Below are 18,353 nucleotides of genomic sequence, written 5' to 3'. Positions count from 1 at the left end.
ACGATTGTCAGTAACAGTGTTCAGCCTTACATCGTTCAAACCGGAGTCAGACACTGATGGAGAGACTCAGGAAGAAGTTACAACTTATAGAATGCATCTGGACATTTCTGAACGGTTAGTGGATAAATTTATGTAGTTGCTGTGGAGTTGATTAAACTCATCGACTAGCATGTGCCGTCATGTTAATCTTTTGTGCAAATCCAGCGTTGAATTGACCCTCGTTTGTGAAGCAGTCCAGCGTAAAATGATGGCATGACAACAACACTACTACAATAACTCTTCCTCTTCTCTAAAGCAGCCCAACATGGCCTCATCCCCTTTGTTGCATGTTCTCGGGGCAGGGTTTATGTAAATTTTAGGGTTAGTGATGTCACTTACCTGGGAAGAAGCTTGTTGTAGTCCCTACCAGACGTTTGTTGTAGTCCATAAACAGAGAATTCTTTAAAAGAAAATATCTCCCTTTGTATTGAACTTTGAGCGTCGTAATTTTGCAGTTGTTTATGCTCTAACAGCAACATTACGCACAAACTAAAGTTAAAAAAGTGAAATCATAATCAACCACCCCTTTAATATTGTTTCCATCTCAAAGGTTTTGTGAGAAAATGCTAAATTTCTCAGGGGAATGCTTTTATGAGACAACACAAAAGAACTGAAATATTATTTCTCTTCCTATAACTATTTTTCCCCCCATAACCCTGTCCTCTTAGGGGTTCCATAATAATTCTATAACAGCACCACATAATTTGAGGGAATTTTGGAGAGACTTTTCCCATATGATATAGTTTGTTCAGACAACTCTGTTAGGCTATAGTTGGTTTTACATGTTTTTATAAAGATTCAGTTTCCAAAGTGTCAGTGATTTAAAAAGTCCTGTATGCTGAATAAATACTTTTCTTACATTGTAGTTTCATGGTCACTATACAGCAGCACAATTTCACACCATCATTAACAGGTTATTGTAGGTTAAAGGCCTCATTTGGCCTTATCCAATCGTAACCCATCTGGAAGCAGGAAATAGGGCTGAAGATGACTCTCAGGCCATATTACTGTTTTCCATTGCTCAGGGCTCCATTGCGCACTGCTCTGTTTCCATATAGCTCAAGGGTTTTTGCTTGACATTATGCATTTAGTTCAAGTACTTTCCAGACCTGCCATAAATTCCAGTTTTTGTTGAGACTGATTCAGCATTGTTAAGAATGTTCCCTTTGACTTGTTTCATAATTTTGCTGTTTTTGTAATCAGTGCCCAACCAATTCTTTGACCCATTTTGCACTAGTCTGACCGCTTTAAAAAACACATACTGCTAATCACTAATCTGCATCTAACCTTTATTTAATATAGCAAAGTTCTGTGTGCCCATTTATTGTTCATCTTTTTTCAATGAAGAGTGGGCTGAATGAAAGGAGAAATGAATAAACAATCAACGATACCAAAAGAGACATAAATATTTCTCTGAAAGGTTAGTTGAGTCCTTTCTCCTGGAGTCTCCCGGCAGTGGAGGTTTGGAGCATCTGTTTCTGTCTAAAGATCTGCTGATGGAAAAATCCCTGGCAGGGAGAAAGAATCTTTTACAAACAAGCAAACACAAAAGTGAACTTGCAAACATATTCTGTCAAATGTACACACACAGTTAAAAGAGATGAGAAACAAAAGCTTTAATGCTGAACTCTGAAATAGATTTTTGATATTCTCATTGTGTGGCAGACATACAGCACTTTGCACAATACTTCTGGCACTAATTTTTGTCAGAACTTGCTTAAAGGGAGGCCAAGTGGTGTTAAAAGGTTAAAGTAATTCTAGTCTGCCCTCTGAGCCCATAAAACAAACCTGCTCTTTAACCTCTGATTCTCTGTCAGCTCTTTTGAACTGAGCCTCATGCTCTTCAGACCTCAGGGCCAGATCTGTATTAACAACAAGGACATGATATGAAAACTAATCCATATGAATTGAGTGGTTTAGTCCAAATTTTCTGAAGAGACTCAATTGCTTTTTATGATGAACAGATTTAATTTAGGCTTTTACTCACATAAAAACATTGATCAGCGAACATAAGCAGAAGCTCAACCGACCCTGAATGACATGAGAGACAACAAACCTCTTCCGGAAGCTCAAACGTGCTGCGTAACACGAGAATGAACCTCATTGATTATGCAGCACGTTTGAGCTTCCGGAAGAGGTTTGTTGTCTCTCATGTCATTCAGGGATCGGTTGAGCTTCTGCTTATGTTCGCTGATCAATGTTTTTATGTGAGTCATCATAAAAAGCAATTGAGACTCTCCAGAAAATGTGGACTAAACCACTCAATTCATATGGATTGGTTTTCTGATATCTTTAAGAACTTTTTGAAGCATCAAAGTGGTAGTTACGGAGGGACAGAAATCTCATCAACAAGATCTTCATTTGCATTCCGAAGATGAATGAAAGTCTTATGGGTGTGGAACGACATGAGGGTGAGACATTTTTTTGGGTGAACTAACCCTTTAATGGAAGGGTTGTACAGTTGTTATCGGAGGATAGAGTGATGTTTGGCCATTAATAACTGGGACAATATGAGGGTGGGGGAAGAGTTGTTTTCTAAGATAGATCAACTCAAACATCTCAGCCAACAGATGTGTGGAGTGATGGATGGATACTGAAGCCATGACCTTTCTGTGGAAAAAAGACGTTGATTAAGAGACAAGTGTTCATTCTGACCTGGATGGTGAATTCTTTCCATTTGTTGTGTCTGTTGTCTTTCCATTGGCTCTTTTAAGCTCCTTGTGCAAACAGAGGGATATTTAGAACTGTCTGATGACAAGAATTAGCATGTGCTACGCCTGGGTATAGTACATCACGTCCTGAGTGGAGCTTTCTGTCAGACATGCAGAGTCTCCTCAGACATATTCCAGAACCTCAGTGTCTTTCTGACAACAGGCATTTTTTAAATGCGTTGTAACCTTCAGTAATTCTTCACTTCATCATGCGATCATTTTTTCCATAAAAAGGAAAATAATCAGTACATCTGCAGAAAAACTGGCCCAGATTTCCCATGTACCTTGAAGAAAAATGGAATCATGTAAACATGCAGTCATGCTAGATGTAGCTAAATGTAGAAACAGGTAGTCATATATATATGGAATATTAATTCATACCCAATAAATTAAGTAATATTCCATATATCATTTTTGTATTTAATAATATATTATACACATTTTAAAAGTAATACTCCAGGTTCAGTGCCAATCTGTAAACATTAAAATACTCACTGTTTCAATAGGACCGCAATATGTGTTAACATGATAGTTTTCTGAAGTTGTAAATAAAACAAGTACATTTTAGAAAATACTATTTCAGTCTTTCTACTTCAAAATTTCATGATTAATTCAAATTGTTACTTGCTGTTTCTTTGTAATTAATTGTAAAATTTACTAGTGATTTCTGAGTGACAAGATTTTTTGAGTTTTGTGTGAAATGATTACTAACATTTACAACTTTGTCACAAACAAAAAAAAACTAAAATTAAAATAAAATCTGTAAAAATGATTGTAAAATTGTAAAAAAAAAAAAAAATAGTAAAAATGAAAGTGCTTATGTAGCCCCGCCCCTTTTCAATGCTGCACTCGTTGTGTTCTGTCTTCCGGTGTGTATTTCCACAGCAAGAAGATAGGATCTTACAGATTTATGAACAAACCGCTTGTTTTAAAAACTTCCCAGTCTGCTGATATTTGTCATGACATCCACTTCAAACATAACTGTCGTTAACTCTACAATAAGTAGCTAAATCCACTTCACCAACTAATTACTCTTCGACAGCGATGCCATAGAAATAAAGAAAGTCCTACTGCAATTGCAATAACAGAAGCTCAAACACAAAATTCTAAAGATGGCTGCGCGCTTAAAAAACTATAACTTGCTCCATTTGCTTCCATTGTAAGTGCCCCACTGTAACCTTATTTTATTTTATTTTAAAGAAAACAAGGCACGAGTCGAAATTATTTTCTATATGGTAAACAAATTTATGCCACATGTGCTGTCGATTTCAGCTTAACAGCTATGACAACAGTTTAACTGGGAATATTCCATTAATTGAAGCTGTTTGTTTAATACCTGATGTTTCTCAAACTCAAAGACCTTTTCAGATGGCAATTAAGAGTAATGATGGTCGTTTCTCTGTACCTTTTTGTTCCTTTATGCATGGGCCAACTGATCTATCAGTCTGAAATGTGTTGCCTCATGATTTGGCACTGCAGATTTGTGTTTATTTCAGCTGGCGCTGCGTCTTGGAGGAGGTTCCTCATTGTTCTTGTTAGTTGTATATTCAAAAACTGGATCATAAAGCTGGCATTCGGTATCTACCACCAGAAATGATGAAGGGCATGATATTGAAAGGTCTAGCGGGCTTCGTTTTACCTAACCCTTCCAAATCATGTAGGAAATGAAACTTCAACTGCGCTTTAAACTCATGGGTCAATTTAAACACGATAAGAGTTTCATGGTTGTCATAGACTTGTTATGCTGAAAAATTCTTCATGTGTGATACCATCTGACATATCGGAAGATATGGTGTTTTCCTTAATTATATAAGCTTTTTTGAGAGCCAAAGAATTTTCATGTTAAACATCAGATCACTAAAAACCAGATGTTATACATAAAATCACATTGACCTCTCATGAAAGCCTCTTTTGAACAATGTTGGATGGAGCCTCAAAGTAAAACAATTCAATTTTCCATCTAATAAGCTGGAAAGTTTATCTACAGATCCATCTTCCTCAAAGTAGTACTTGAACGTGAGTGGATCGAAGTTTGATCCTTGAGGCAGGTGTTTCTGTTTTAGATCTCTCCATGTTCACTTCTCTTTGGTGGGTAAAACACTTGAACGTGTATGTTTTATGATGGAGAGTTCTCTGAAATGTGAGTGAGATAAAGCTTATCTACTTCTCTTGCTTGCAAGGCTGTGCTACTCAGAGATTGTTTGTTCTTTGTTTATGAGTTGTTTTGTGGTGGGTACCACAGTAACTGTACATTTCTTTCAAGGTGGCAAACTCTAAAGCAGGGGCCTGTACCATGATGGTAGTTGAACAAACTCGGTTGTTATAGGATTAGTTTCGTTTTTACATCGGTGGTGAACAGCCAATCACATGCCTTGCGAGAAACTGTGATTCACTTCTCGCGAGAGAGCCAGAGCGATTCAAAACTCTTTTGCTGATGATTGAAGAAAATAAAGTATTTAAACTCATTTACACTGATGAAAATACTTGTCCAGAAAAGAGGACAAATAAAAGAAATGATCTTGCTCTATCAGCGCAAGTGAAACTTGTGAAGTTAGTTCATATAGTTGATAATATATATAGAGACTCAAACATGTAAGGTCATATTTAAAGTTTATTTACAGCTTATTTATATTGCATATGATCTGGATATATTAATAATGCTTAATAATAACTGGTTAATAATAACACTGCTGGTGTGTAATGGAATAATAATACCATATAATAATTATATAAATCATAAAATAATTCTAAGTAATTATCATTAAAGCCAGACAGTTTCATTGTTAATTTTTTTTTACTATATAGTGACCTTTAATTTGGAGGAAGAGAAACTGGGGGAGTGACTTTATTGCGTTGGATGTGTTAGTTCATTTAGCTCACATCTGATTGGCCCAATTTCGGTTTGAGATCTCTGAACCAGAACATAACCTGCCCTGGAGCAGGTTTGCCGTGGAGCGTAAGTTACTATGGTGATGAACACCGCTAAAAGCCAAGTCACTTTCATGGTACCTAAAACCCAGGTTTAGCACAAACTAATTTGAAACTTACCTGGCTAGCTAGCTAATCCGGCTTCATGGTACAAGCCCCAGGTCTGACTTACAAGAAATGTACATTTCTGTGGCACACACACAAACAAAAGTTCATAAAATCTGACAAATCGCAGATTTTAAATAACACAGCCTTGTGTATTTTGTTTTAAAAGGCCTATGGTCTTCGCTAACACCATCTTCATTGTTGTTCCTATTGAAAGTGATGCTATTGTAACACCTCTTACCATAGCCTGCCAGAAACATGAGCAAATGTGCATTTTTAGCCCTGACCACAGATGTTTTTGGGTGTTTCTTCAACTTTGGGAACTTTTGACTACTGTGTCTAACAGTATACAATAGTGTGTATATACATGCATCACAGGTGAATTCTGTCATTTTTCTAAAAACATCATGTACATTTACATTTTAAATATTCTTGGAATGAGTCATTTGTCTTGCTAAAGCTAATTTCATGGCTATAGCATTGTATGTAACCTAAAACAAAACACAAATAAAAAGATTTAAAATATATGCTGTAGACTCTAAAAAATGCTGGGTTAAAAACAACCCAATTTGGGATGAAAATGCACAAATCCAGGGTTGTTTTAACCCAGCGGTTGGCTTAAATGTTTGCCCAACCTGCTGGGTAGTTTTATTTAACTCAACTAATGTTTAAAAATAACTGTATTGCTTGCTTAAAATGAACCCAAAGTATGGTGGAAATTAACATTTATTAATATGTTTAATAAATGAACATTTATTAAAGGTGCTAAAGAGGATCTTTTCGTTGACTGAGAAACCAAAGACTGTTAGTGAGTTTTTGAAATGAGCGCATGCGTAAGAACAACCCCCCTCCTTCACAGCTCATTTCGAGAGAACGCCTCCCAAAACTCATGCACGAGTATTGGAACACAAGTGTTTACCACCGGCATTCACTGTGTCGTGTTAGTGGATTCATTATGTCGGACTCACCGCAGGTAACTCATAATCTGCAGTTGTTACTCCTGTCTCCTGACAAAAACATTGCATGCGGTGCCTGTAGAGTGTGGAAAGTTACTGGAGCGCGCAGCCGCGCACGTCTCTCACAATGAATGTCATGGCAGTGATTGACAAGCCAGAGGGCCAATCGTTTACTGATGTTTTTAAGGCCCTACCTTGTGCACAGATGATGTATATTAATATTATTCCTTTCAGTGCACCTAATAAATAGTCTTTTATCAGTTAGTAAAGACAGTTTCAAGTAATATTGCAAAAATGTATAAAACAAAACATCCTCTTTAGCACCTTTAATAAGTTCAATGACTAATAAACAATAAATGTCTTATTAATAAATGGCTCACCTTTTGATTATTATTGTTGCATCTAGTATTTTTGTGTCTGATTTTTAATTTCCAAACTATTTTGGGTTCATTTTAAGCCAGCCATAATGTAATTTTTAAACAATAGTTGGATTAAATAAAACTGCTCCGCACATTGGGCAAACATTGGGTTAAAACAACAAAATCACTGGGTTTGTCCATTTTCAACCCAACTTGGGTTGTTTTTAACCCAGCATTGTTTAGAGCAGTGGTCACCAGCCTTTTTAAGCCCAAGATCCCTGACGTCGACCTTTATGAAAGACAAGATCTACTTGATAGAAAAAGACAGCCCAGACTGTATTTAGTATTTTTTTTTTTCGTGGCCAATTTAGATTCTTATTTATGTATTTATTACAAGCAAATTGCCCGATTCTGATACTGGTTGCAGATATTTATTATTAATATTATCCTATTATAATAAACTAAAATACATAGCCATTTCAAGTTAGAGGGAACCACTGCTTTTTAATCACAATCCAAACAAAGATGCTACACGTTGCATGAGCAGTTGTTTTTCATTTGAATTAGATTTAACTTCAAGATTTAAAGCAAAAACATGACGGTCTGACTTTATCTTTGTGAAATTATATGCTACACACACACAAAAGCATGAAACAAAAACAACAGGTTGAATGAGACGTAAATTCACTCTCTGACAGCAGGTGGCGCTTATGGAGCAGCAGTGATACAGCGTTTCTTTGGTTACCGCTGTAAACAGCTGAACTGCGCTAATAATTAGCTAACGTTACATTATTCTGAGGTAAGAGGAAAATAAAATTCCATCGAAATTTCTCTGGAGACAGTAATTCCTTTTAGAGATGAATTCATAACTCCTCACAAACCAATTCAATATTTATATTTTCTTCCTATATTTCGAGTCTGGTGAACAGTCAACTGCTCTGCCTGCTACAGAATTTTCTCCTCTTCGCGTCCGTCTTCAGCGTCTCTGGCCTCTTGTTAACGGCCTTTTACAGACTCATGCATGATGTGGACTATTTACCTTTATCACTGTCCCAGTAGCTCCCGAAAATAACAGAAAAAGAAATACAAAAATACAGTACAAAGACTGGAAAAATGCAATGTATTTTTGTACTCATATTTCTGTTATTTTCACGAGCTACTGGAACAGTGATAAAGATCGACCAGTCGATCGCGATCGACGGGTTGGCGACCACTGGTTTAGAGTGTAGTTTTATACACATTAAACACACACAAAAAATAATTTCTTCACACTGAACATATATTTAATCTTAAATACACTCTACACTAACACTATGCTTCACACTCCCTAGTGAACAAGAAAAAAAGGCAAAAGAAAAAAAAATGGAAAAATTGTTAGTCATGGTGGAAATAACAGTGCACTCAAAGAAGGCATAATTTGTTAATTTGTTAAAAAGTTAATGAAATCTGTTCATAAATATGTAAATGAAAGCATCAAACAAACACAATTTTATGCAGTTTATCTTTTCTACTATTTTATCGGTCTTGTGCTTTTTCATTTACTTCCTGTGTTGATCCTGTGAGCACTTTGCATCAGTATGCGATAAAAGGAAATGGAAACTGTTCACAGAAAGAGTGTAAATATGAGGTGATTAATTGCTATTCCTGGTTAAGTGCCAAATAGAGGAAGAAGTTTTATGATAAGGCATAAAAAGAGAAACCTGGGGCCCTACAGCAAAATAGGCACCTCAGATAACACCCAAACAAGCTTTCATTCTCTCAGGTCAATGTTTATGAGCAAACTGCAGTAATAAGAAGGAACAGGTGCTTTACCTTTTGTATATTAAAAGCTACAGAATGACAGAAATTTAATGCTGCCCGACTAAACTTTACAATGAAGCATATGCTCACATAATCTCTGTGATGGTTCCTTTGGTCTTGGAACACATGAGGAATCATAACATGTAGTTTAGCAAACACATTATATATGAGGAATGTACTGAATTCCAGAATGAGATTGAGAAACAGCAATTTCTGGAGCTGTTTGGAAAGACACAATTTATTCAATAGCAATCCCTGGTCTACCACCGCATTTGATCTTTCAGAAATAATAATGGTACACTTTATGTAACGCAAAGAAAACATGGTCCTGTTCCTAACCCAAACCTTCTATTATAAGCACCATAATGTTAATTGTGGTCAGGCAAGTGCGCCTTGTTCATCTATCAACAATAAAAATATAGAATATGTCGAAAAGAAACACGCCAAACTGTGTGGCATGGCTCAAAGAGTCACTGGATCATGTGGAAAAAACATTTAGTTTCTTCTGTGCAGAAATGAGACAATAACATCAAGATTCATTTTCCGCTTCCTTTGTTATGATTACATGTTTCCATTTATACACAACAATCCTTAATGAAAGACTATTTAGAAATAGCATAATAAGGTCTGAGAGGAACATTTATTCTGCATATTCTAAACGAATCAGTGTAGGAGCAAACATACTAAACTTTAAAAAGTCTGTCAGATATGACATACAAAAGTGGATTAAATTGCAAGGTGTGTCAATCATCAACAGAAAATAATCTATATGCATTTCTGCTAGTTGGGAGTTTTAAATAAAGTCATGGGCAACCATCTTTGATCACAGACAAATGTTTTCCCTGGCAAAGAGAGTGAAATTGAAGTTAGTAAGTATAAGAAAAGGAAATTAAGAGAGCAGGCAGAGGTTGTCTTACTGACAAAAGGCTGTTGGTTTTTGACTTTCAACACAATAAATCTATCAAACTATTATGGAAAACACTAAAACTTATTTATATGGCATGTAAATAAGGAGACCACAAGAAAGATGGAAGGACCAACAGAAAAAATAGCAGTGCTTAAGAGAAAACAGGAAAAGGAAAAACTTGGAAAAAGAGGGTGGTGTTAGAAAATAAGCAGCAGACAGATAGGTTGGTAAAAGAGGGAGGTCTGAGCTTGATGAATAGATGTTGGTATTTTCCTTCTTTCCTTCCAGAAGCTGAAGAAACTCTACTCTTGACTGCAAGCCTGTCTACTTTACGAGCCATGGTAGAAGGAAGCAAACTCTGGCACTCTAAATTTAAGAGGGAAAAAGTAGGCCACACCATAACATGCCAAAAAGACTAGCATTAAAGGGTTTTTCCAATGAGCAGGCACAATTTGAGAACAAAACGTTTGACATTTCTACTGCACCTGAACCCTAAGGAAGCCACAACCGGAGCCTCTTCTAAAGTCATCAAATATGTGTCTCACAGTGAATTGATGATGAATGACATCCGGCTTTGGCAGATCACAGGACTTTAACAAAGTAAAGTTAATGCCTGGGGACTTCTGGATCGATCTTATTCTCAGTTTAATGACTCCGAACCGAATCGTCTTAAGTTACTAATAGCAAATTTCACGTTTCATTAGAAGTGAATTTAATTTGTGCAAGAAATGTCAGTGAGAGAAATCGGACTCAAAACAGGTTGAGAGTGGGTGTGTGAAACTCAATTTGTGTTCACCATCCTCATGGGTCGTGTTTTTGGGCTCCAAGTTAGTAAAACGTTTTAAATTGCACTCAAAAAATGGACTCAAAAAGTTAGGTCTGGCCCATAACAAAAGGAAAACTGTCAACTGTTAATGCAATATCGGCATCAGCAAATGCATAAACCTGCAGGAAAAGAATAAAATCATTTTACTGGAGGAGACTCTAAAGCCATCACAATGTTTTCTCTGTATTTTCACTTTAAAGGAAATAAAAGAACAGTTGAAATGCTTTTCAAAGGACAGTATCAAGATTCGGTCATAACCTGTCAGAACAATTTGATTAAGATATGAAACCAAAAAAAAGAAACTTGTTTTATACTCTGTTTGACTTGGCCACTATATCTTAAAAGTGCTTGAGCATGTGCTTTGGACACCTTATGAATCGCTATCTCTTAAATTGCTCTTACAATATAAACGAATGTATCCGTGTTCACAACCATGAAGACACAAAGCACCCAAAAAGCACATGGGAATGCATGGAAACTGCAAAGCACTGTCTGATTTAACGTCTGTGACAATTCTCAACTGAAAATAGTAATAAAGCACTAATAAAGAACAATTTGATTACAAAAGCCACATGAGGGTCACTTTTTTAAATCATGTGTCAGTGGGAAAGAAAAAACAACTGACAGGAACAATTACCACTACAGTCATGTCACTTTCAGTTTGTGGAAAAATAGTTTTTCACAGCATAATCCATTCAAGTCTGGTTATCTAGCCATTCTTCCAAATTCCTCCATATATTTTAAACCTGCTGGTATTTGGCACCCTCTGCTGTTGCTACAAGGAGAAAAGACTTCATGCACACTTAAGCTTTTATAAAACTCTTAAACTGTAAAATGCATCTGTTGTCAGTTTATCAAAAAGTTCTGTTAACAAATTCCAGTCTCACTGCACTGAATGACATGCTATCAACTTTAAAATAATTCAGTTTGGTAGGATTCATATTAGTAATATTAAAATAAATATTAAAACAATGCATGTTTTATATTATTAATAATTTATAAATGTTTTCAGGATTACATTTAAAAACAAGAAAACACAAAGACTACTTCAGTCTTTTCAATCTTTTAATTTGCATGAACTGATAAATGTACATATTCTCGATTTCGACTCAACAAAAATGCAAGCTACGAGTTACATTGCACAATTCTGCATGGAAAATGAGCTTGACAAGAACCATAAAGCATCTCTAGAGTCTCAGCTGAGTTTGGTGGTTGTAATGTGGTCTGATTATTTGTGCGTCGAAGGTATAAATGGACACTGTGTTCTTTTTTTCACCCCCAAGTGTGGTGCAATTTATTTCTTGGCAGCTTGGAAACGCTCGTTGACATTCTCCCAGTTCACAACATTCCAGATGGCCTTAACGTAGTCCGGTCTAACGTTCTTGTACTGGAGATAATATGCATGCTCCCAGACATCTATCCCAAGTAATGGGATGAGACCTGAAATTTAGGAAAAAGGATATATTATAAGTTCAAAGACTTTAACAACTATAAAAACAACTGATTTATTTTTCTATAGAGTCTACCAGAATGTTGCTTTACGTTTAAGGTACACTATGTAACTTTTGTTTTTGTTCAATACAAAGTCAATACATCATCAAATCTTCTTCCAAAACATGTTTTTGTCTTACCCCGATTCACTATGGTAAGCCTATTATAAGTGTTTATATTTTAGACCAGTTGGGATGGTTTTGGATACTTTGACACGGGTATGGCGTGAGAGTGGCATAGGTTGTCACAATGAGAAAAAAGGTTGACGTAAGGCACACTAATCTCGAACCTCCCAGAGAATCACCCCTCTTTAAAAAAAAAAAAAAAAAAAAAAAAAAAAAAAAAAAAAAGCCGAACGGATGAGAGTCTGCTGGCAAAAAGAGAACGCGACAGAGCTCGTAATATAACAAGATTCAACATTGGCTTGGCTTTTCGGAGATGGCAAGAACCGAGGGATTTGAAATGTTGTAAAGGTGACAGGGATGGCGTTTTTATTACTCAACAGGTGAGTAAGGCATTTTTTTGAACAGATAAAATTGCCATATGTAGCTCTCTAACAAAGTTCATTGTTAAGAATTATCCTTTGTGAAGGGTCATATTCATCCGCAGTCATGCAGAGCTAAAGCACAACCAAAACAAAGTTCTTCAGCAAAATGCATGCAGTTTTGTTTTTTAACCACTAGAGGGCCAAATGTTATATAGTGTACCTTTAAGTAATTCATACAACTGCTATATATAGGGACATCCACCGTATTTTTAAAGTAAGAGTGTGCATGGCCATTTGTAAATTGAATGTGTATGGCTTCCTGTGTCACATTCTTCCAGTTATTTTTATCTGTACAAAACAGCTTGTTATGTTGCTTTATATAGCAAAATGGTATTTCTTACCATATTATTACCGTTTACTGCACTTTTTTATTCTATTAGTTATTTACCTATAGCAGCCAATGAATCGGAAGTCTCACACATTCACAGAAAATAGCTTACTTCCGCGTGGAAAAACAGGGGGGATATGGTCAACTGTCGTAATTGAAGGATTAGTTCACTTTCAAATTAAAATTTCCTGATAATTTACTCACCCCCATGTCATCCAAGATGTTCATGTCATTCTTTCTTCAGCTGAAAAGAAATTAAGGTTTTTGATGAAAACATTCCAGGATTATTCTCCATATAGTGGACTTCAATGGAGCCCAAACGGTTGAAGGTCAAAATTACAGTTTCAGTGCGGCTTCAAAGCATTCTACACGATCCCAGACGAGGAATAAGGGTCTTATCTAGAGAAACCATTACTCATTTTCTAAAAACAACAACAACAAAAAACCTTATATACTTTTTAACAATAAATGCTCATCTTGAACTAGCTCTCTTCTTCTTCTTCTTCTTCTTCTCTATTAGAATTCTGGCAGTGTAGACACTGCTAAGTGTATTACTGCCCTCCTCAGGTTAAAGTTTGAACTAATTGTTCAAACATATTGTATATGACAATTTAGTTCAAACTTTGACCTGTGGAGGGCAGTAATACACTTAGCAGTGTCTACACTGCCGGAATTCTAATAGAGAAGAAGAAGAAGACAGCTAGTTCAAGATGAGCATTTATGGTTAAAACTTATAACATTTTAATTTTTTTAGAAAATGAGTAATGGTTTCTCTAGATAAGACCCTTATTTCTCGCCTGGGATCGCTGTAAACTGTAATTTTGACCTTCAACCGTTTGGGCTCCATTGAAGTCCACTATATGGAGAAAAATCCTGGAATGTTTTCATCAAAAACCTTAATTTCTTTTTGACTGAAGAAAGAAAGACATGAACATCTTGGATGACATGGGGGTTAGTAAATCATCAGGAAATTTTAATTTGAAAGTGAACTAATCCTTTAAGTTAGAGTATGCACTGATGGTCTTGTTAAAGAGTGTATAGAAAAAAAAATATAGTGTCAACTCATACCTTACCAAAATAGATCTATTCTCTACCATTTCTTAAGGAACATTTACCTGTAGTGCCCTGCAAAGGGTCTTGGTTAGCGCAAGCAGCAATTCTCAGTCTTCCACTGTCCTTATTAAAGCCCAACCAGCCCCAGCCTGAGCCCTGAACGGCCACTGTGGCAGCTGACATCTTCTCCTTCATCTTCTGAAATGAGCCAAAGTCACGCTTAATGGCCTCCAACAGCTCACCTGTAATATGAAAGAACCAAAGACTCAACATATACAACTATATACTTCATAAATGACATTAAACATGTCCAGGGTAAGCTGATTGAAATCTCTCACCCTGTGGTTCTCCTCCACCATTCGGTGACAGATTTGTCCAGAATATGGTATGATTAATATGACCACCACCATTAAATTTCAGTGCAGGCTGAAGGGAGACTTGGGTCGTCACATCACCTGTAACACAGCAAGAGCAAAACTGAAGACTTGTTATATGAAATGAAGACAATTCTAAGTCCTTAGAATGTAATAAATGTAAATATTTATACTGCTATTTTCCCACTAAACCATTTATGAAAAGTATATTGGCCTACATTATAAGTGAACTTCAAGTTTCTGAGGAAATTAGGTGTATAAAACAGTGTAATTTTAGTACTGTTGATATACAGTGGATACGGAAAGTATTCAGACCCCCTTAAATTTTTCACTCTTTGTTATATTGCAGCCATTTGCTAAAATCATTTAAGTTCTTTTTTTTTCCTCATTAATGTACACACAGCACCCCATATTGACAGAAAAACACAGAATTGTTGACATTTTTGCAGATTTATTAAAAAAGAAAAACTCAAAAATTTCACATGGTCCTAAGTATTCAGACCCTTTGCTCAGTATTTAGTAGAAGCACCCCTTTGATCTAATACAGCCATGAGTTTTTCACACCTGGATTTCTATCTTGGATTAGTTCCATCTTGGTCTCATCAGACCAGAGAATCTTATTTCTCACCATCTTGGCAAACTCCATGCGGGCTTTCATGTGTCTTGCACTCAGGAGAGGCTTCCGTTGGGCCACTCTGCCATAAAGCCCTGACTGGTGGAGGGCTGCAGTGATGGTTGACTTTCTACAACTTCCTCCCATCTCCCGACTGCATCTCTGGAGCTCAGCCACAGTGATCTCTGGGTTCTTCTTTACCTCTCTCTCCAAGGCTCTTCTCCCCCCATAAGCTCAGTTTGGCCAGACGGCCAGGTCTAGGAAGGGTTCTGGTCGTCCCAAACGTCTTCCATTTAAGGATTATGGAGGCCATTGTGCTCTTAGGAACCTTAAGTGCAGCAGAATTTTTTTCTAACCTTGGCCAGATCTGTGCCTTGCCACAATTCTGTCTCTGAGCTCTTCAGGCAGTTCCTTTGACCTCATGATTCTCATTTGCTCTGACATGCACTGTGAGCTGTAAGGTCTTATATAGACAGGTGTGTGGCTTTCCTAATCAAGTCCAATCAGTATAATCAAACACAGCTGGACTCAAATGAAGGTGTAGAACCATCTCAAGGATGATCAGAAGAAATGGACAGCACCTGAGTTAAATATAGGAGTGCCACAGCAAAGGGTCTGAATACTTAGGACCATGTGATATTTCATTTTTTCTTTTTTTAATAAATCTGCAAAAATGTCAACAATTCTGTGTTTTTCTGTCAATAAGGGGTGCTGACTGTGTGTACATTAATGAGGAAAAAAAATGAACTTAAATGATTTTAGCAAATGGCTGCAATATAACAAAGAGTGAAAAATTTAAGGGGGTCTGAATACTTTCCGTACCCACTGTACTACTTAATTAAGATTTTGATTTAACTTTTATTTTTATTATTTACATTTTAGCTTTTATATTTACATTTTTTAGATAAAGTTTTTAGTTTTAGTTTTTATTTTATGTTAAAGGGTTGAAAAAAAATGAAAATGAAAATGAAAAATGAAAAATGAAAAAAAAAAATGAAAATTCTATTATTAAATAACAAAAAAGCGACTATTTAACAATATCTAGTGATGGGTGATTTCAAAACACTGCTTCATGAAGCTTCGAAGCTTAACGAATCATTTGTTTCAAATCAGTGGTTCAGAAGAACGCACATCAAACTGCCAGAGTCAACATGAACTATTGAAGTTTCAAAACACATGACATAACAAAGCCTCATTTTTGAAATCATGGGATTTTGGCGCTCTGAACCACTGATTTGAAACAAATGATTCTTAAAGCTTCGAAGCTTCATGAAGCAGTGTTTTGAAATCACCCATCACTAGATATTATGGAATAAAGTCGCTATTTTGTTATTTTTGGTGCACAAAAAGTATTCTAATCGATTTATAATATTAAGGTTGAACCACTGTAGTCACATGAACTGTTTTCAATGTCGTTAGTAGCTTTCTGGTCACTGAAAAAGGGAGTGTTATTGCTGGCGATGCAGGCCTCGCTGAGCCATCAGATTTTATCAAAAATATCTTAATTTGTGTTCTGAAGATGAACGAAGGTCTTACGGGTGTGGAACGACATGAGGGTGAACAATTAATGACAGAATTTTCATTTTTGGGTGAACTAACCTTTTAAGTTTTTCATCTAATATTTCTATTTTATTTCAGGATTATTTTTATTTTACTTAATATTTTAATTCAGGGAGGGCTTTTTTCTGATCATCAAAAGCAAAATCAGCAGTTTTTGACTGCTTTGAGTGACACTAGCCATCAACAAGAACCAAGAGATGCATATCGGGCTCATTTATTAATACTTACCCTTGGCCAGTGCCTCTTGATATTTTTCCTCAGTGACATTGAGATTGTTGACATATGTTGCATGGTGCTTGCTGTGGTGCAGCTGCATAATCTCAGCACAGATGTGAGGCTCAAGTGCACCATAGTCATACTGGAGGTCAGGAAGTGTGTGCTTCTGTCTAGAGGCCAAAGCACCCAAAATGGGGTTCAAGGTGGCAGCGCACCTAGAATGGATGGCAATAAAAAAAAACTATTAAATATTTGTCTCTATGAGGAATGCAAGTATTGCAACAAAAGTAACTTGGCAGGATAAATCAGAAATGTTGGATTACTGGGGTGAGTTTAATTCACTGAATTGTTGCTACTTGGCAGCAGTCAGGTGACCAGAGCATTTTTATAAAACAAGTCTGTATAATTCCAGGCTTAGTATTTCCCCCACAGAATATAAATCGCTCATTATACAAGAAAACATATAACTATATGAGCTATATAATATGTGAGCATAAAACTTGAATGTAAGTGTTTATATGATCTATTTCCACCAAAGCTGCAATGGATATGAGCGGATTGAGTGCCTTCTGATAAGGTTTATTATGACTGATAAAACAGGTTTATACTGTTAGCTCAAATAACACATTATTAATGGATTAGATATTTATAACAAACTAAGCTGTTGTTTGGCAGCCTCAAATCGGCAGCAGATGATGCCATTACATCATGTATACAACTCTAAATTTATTATCAAATATCATTCAATGAGAATGATCTAAACTGCACTCGTTATGTCAGTTACACAAACTATTATAGAGTATGATGTTGTTAGCTTGGTCGCTCTAACGTTACCCAACACATAAAAGTGCGCAGTTTATTGATCCAGCCATTGATTTAATAAACAACCCTGGTAATTCAGTTAATCACAAACACACAATATGAGAGCTGTTTTAAATACCTGCGGACATATCCGACTCTGCACAGCATGTTCTACTCCGTCATACAGCAACACATGCACTGAACAGACCTAAACTCGCTCCATTACAACCTGCCCTTGAAATTCAACTTCAACTTGGACTAGAGCATACCATTATATCAAAAATAGGGGTCAGACGCAAAAGTGTTTATTTTTTTATTTGGTTATGGGCTGAAACGTAAAGATATTTACTGGTGAAATATTAAATGAAGCTGTTTAAAATATAATTCAATTTATATATATCAACTGAATGAAATTTGTGGAAGTTAATGAGGGTGCAATATCTGTGCACCCCCTGTGCCAATTGGTATAATTCAGCCAGTCATCCTAGGCCTTATTTTGCAGTGAGTAGTAGTACTTTGTGAAGTAATGGTTTTGTTGCAGAATATATATTGCGTGGTTTATGACGATTGTACATTTTCTTGTCTCACATTTCATCACAAGTAATTGAACAATGTTGATTAATACAGAAATAACACCAAGAGCAAACCAACTGGTGGATTAATAATCACTCAAGCATTTGTATAACGAAAAACATACATGCAGTGGCTCATTCAAACATGTAACTGGTAAACGTCAACG

The 18,353-nt window shown here is 36.2% G+C and overlaps 1 protein-coding gene across 1 annotated transcript; it reads right to left on the bottom strand.

The window, feature by feature from the left end:
- Positions 1-11,682: 11,682 nt before the first annotated feature.
- Positions 11,683-17,903, bottom strand: sod2 (superoxide dismutase 2, mitochondrial). Its single transcript, XM_048206847.1, has 5 exons — positions 17,754-17,903; positions 16,826-17,028; positions 14,389-14,505; positions 14,113-14,292; positions 11,683-12,071 (listed from the first exon to the last, which is right to left on the bottom strand). Exons 1-5 carry the CDS (start codon positions 17,780-17,782, stop codon positions 11,926-11,928), a joined length of 675 nt encoding a protein of 224 aa, XP_048062804.1. The 5' UTR covers positions 17,783-17,903; the 3' UTR covers positions 11,683-11,925.
- Between the last annotated feature and the right edge of the window lie 450 nt (positions 17,904-18,353).

The sequence above is a fragment of the Megalobrama amblycephala genome, linkage group LG11, assembly GCF_018812025.1.
Source record: "Megalobrama amblycephala isolate DHTTF-2021 linkage group LG11, ASM1881202v1, whole genome shotgun sequence".
Lineage (NCBI taxonomy): Eukaryota > Metazoa > Chordata > Actinopteri > Cypriniformes > Xenocyprididae > Megalobrama > Megalobrama amblycephala.
Note: the sequence above shows the minus strand (reverse complement) of the source record. Positions and strands in the feature narration are given on the sequence as shown.

Coding starts and splice junctions, on each gene's coding strand:
- sod2 (XM_048206847.1), bottom strand. CDS start 17,782: ATGCTGTGCAGAGTCGGATATGTCCGCAG. Junction 17,029..17,753: donor AGAGTCGGATATGTCCGCAG/GTATTTAAAACA, acceptor CATCCATTCTAG/GTGCGCTGCCACCTTGAACC. Junction 12,072..14,112: donor CCCTTTGCAGGGCACTACAG/GTAAATGTTCCT, acceptor CCTAAATTTCAG/GTCTCATCCCATTACTTGGG.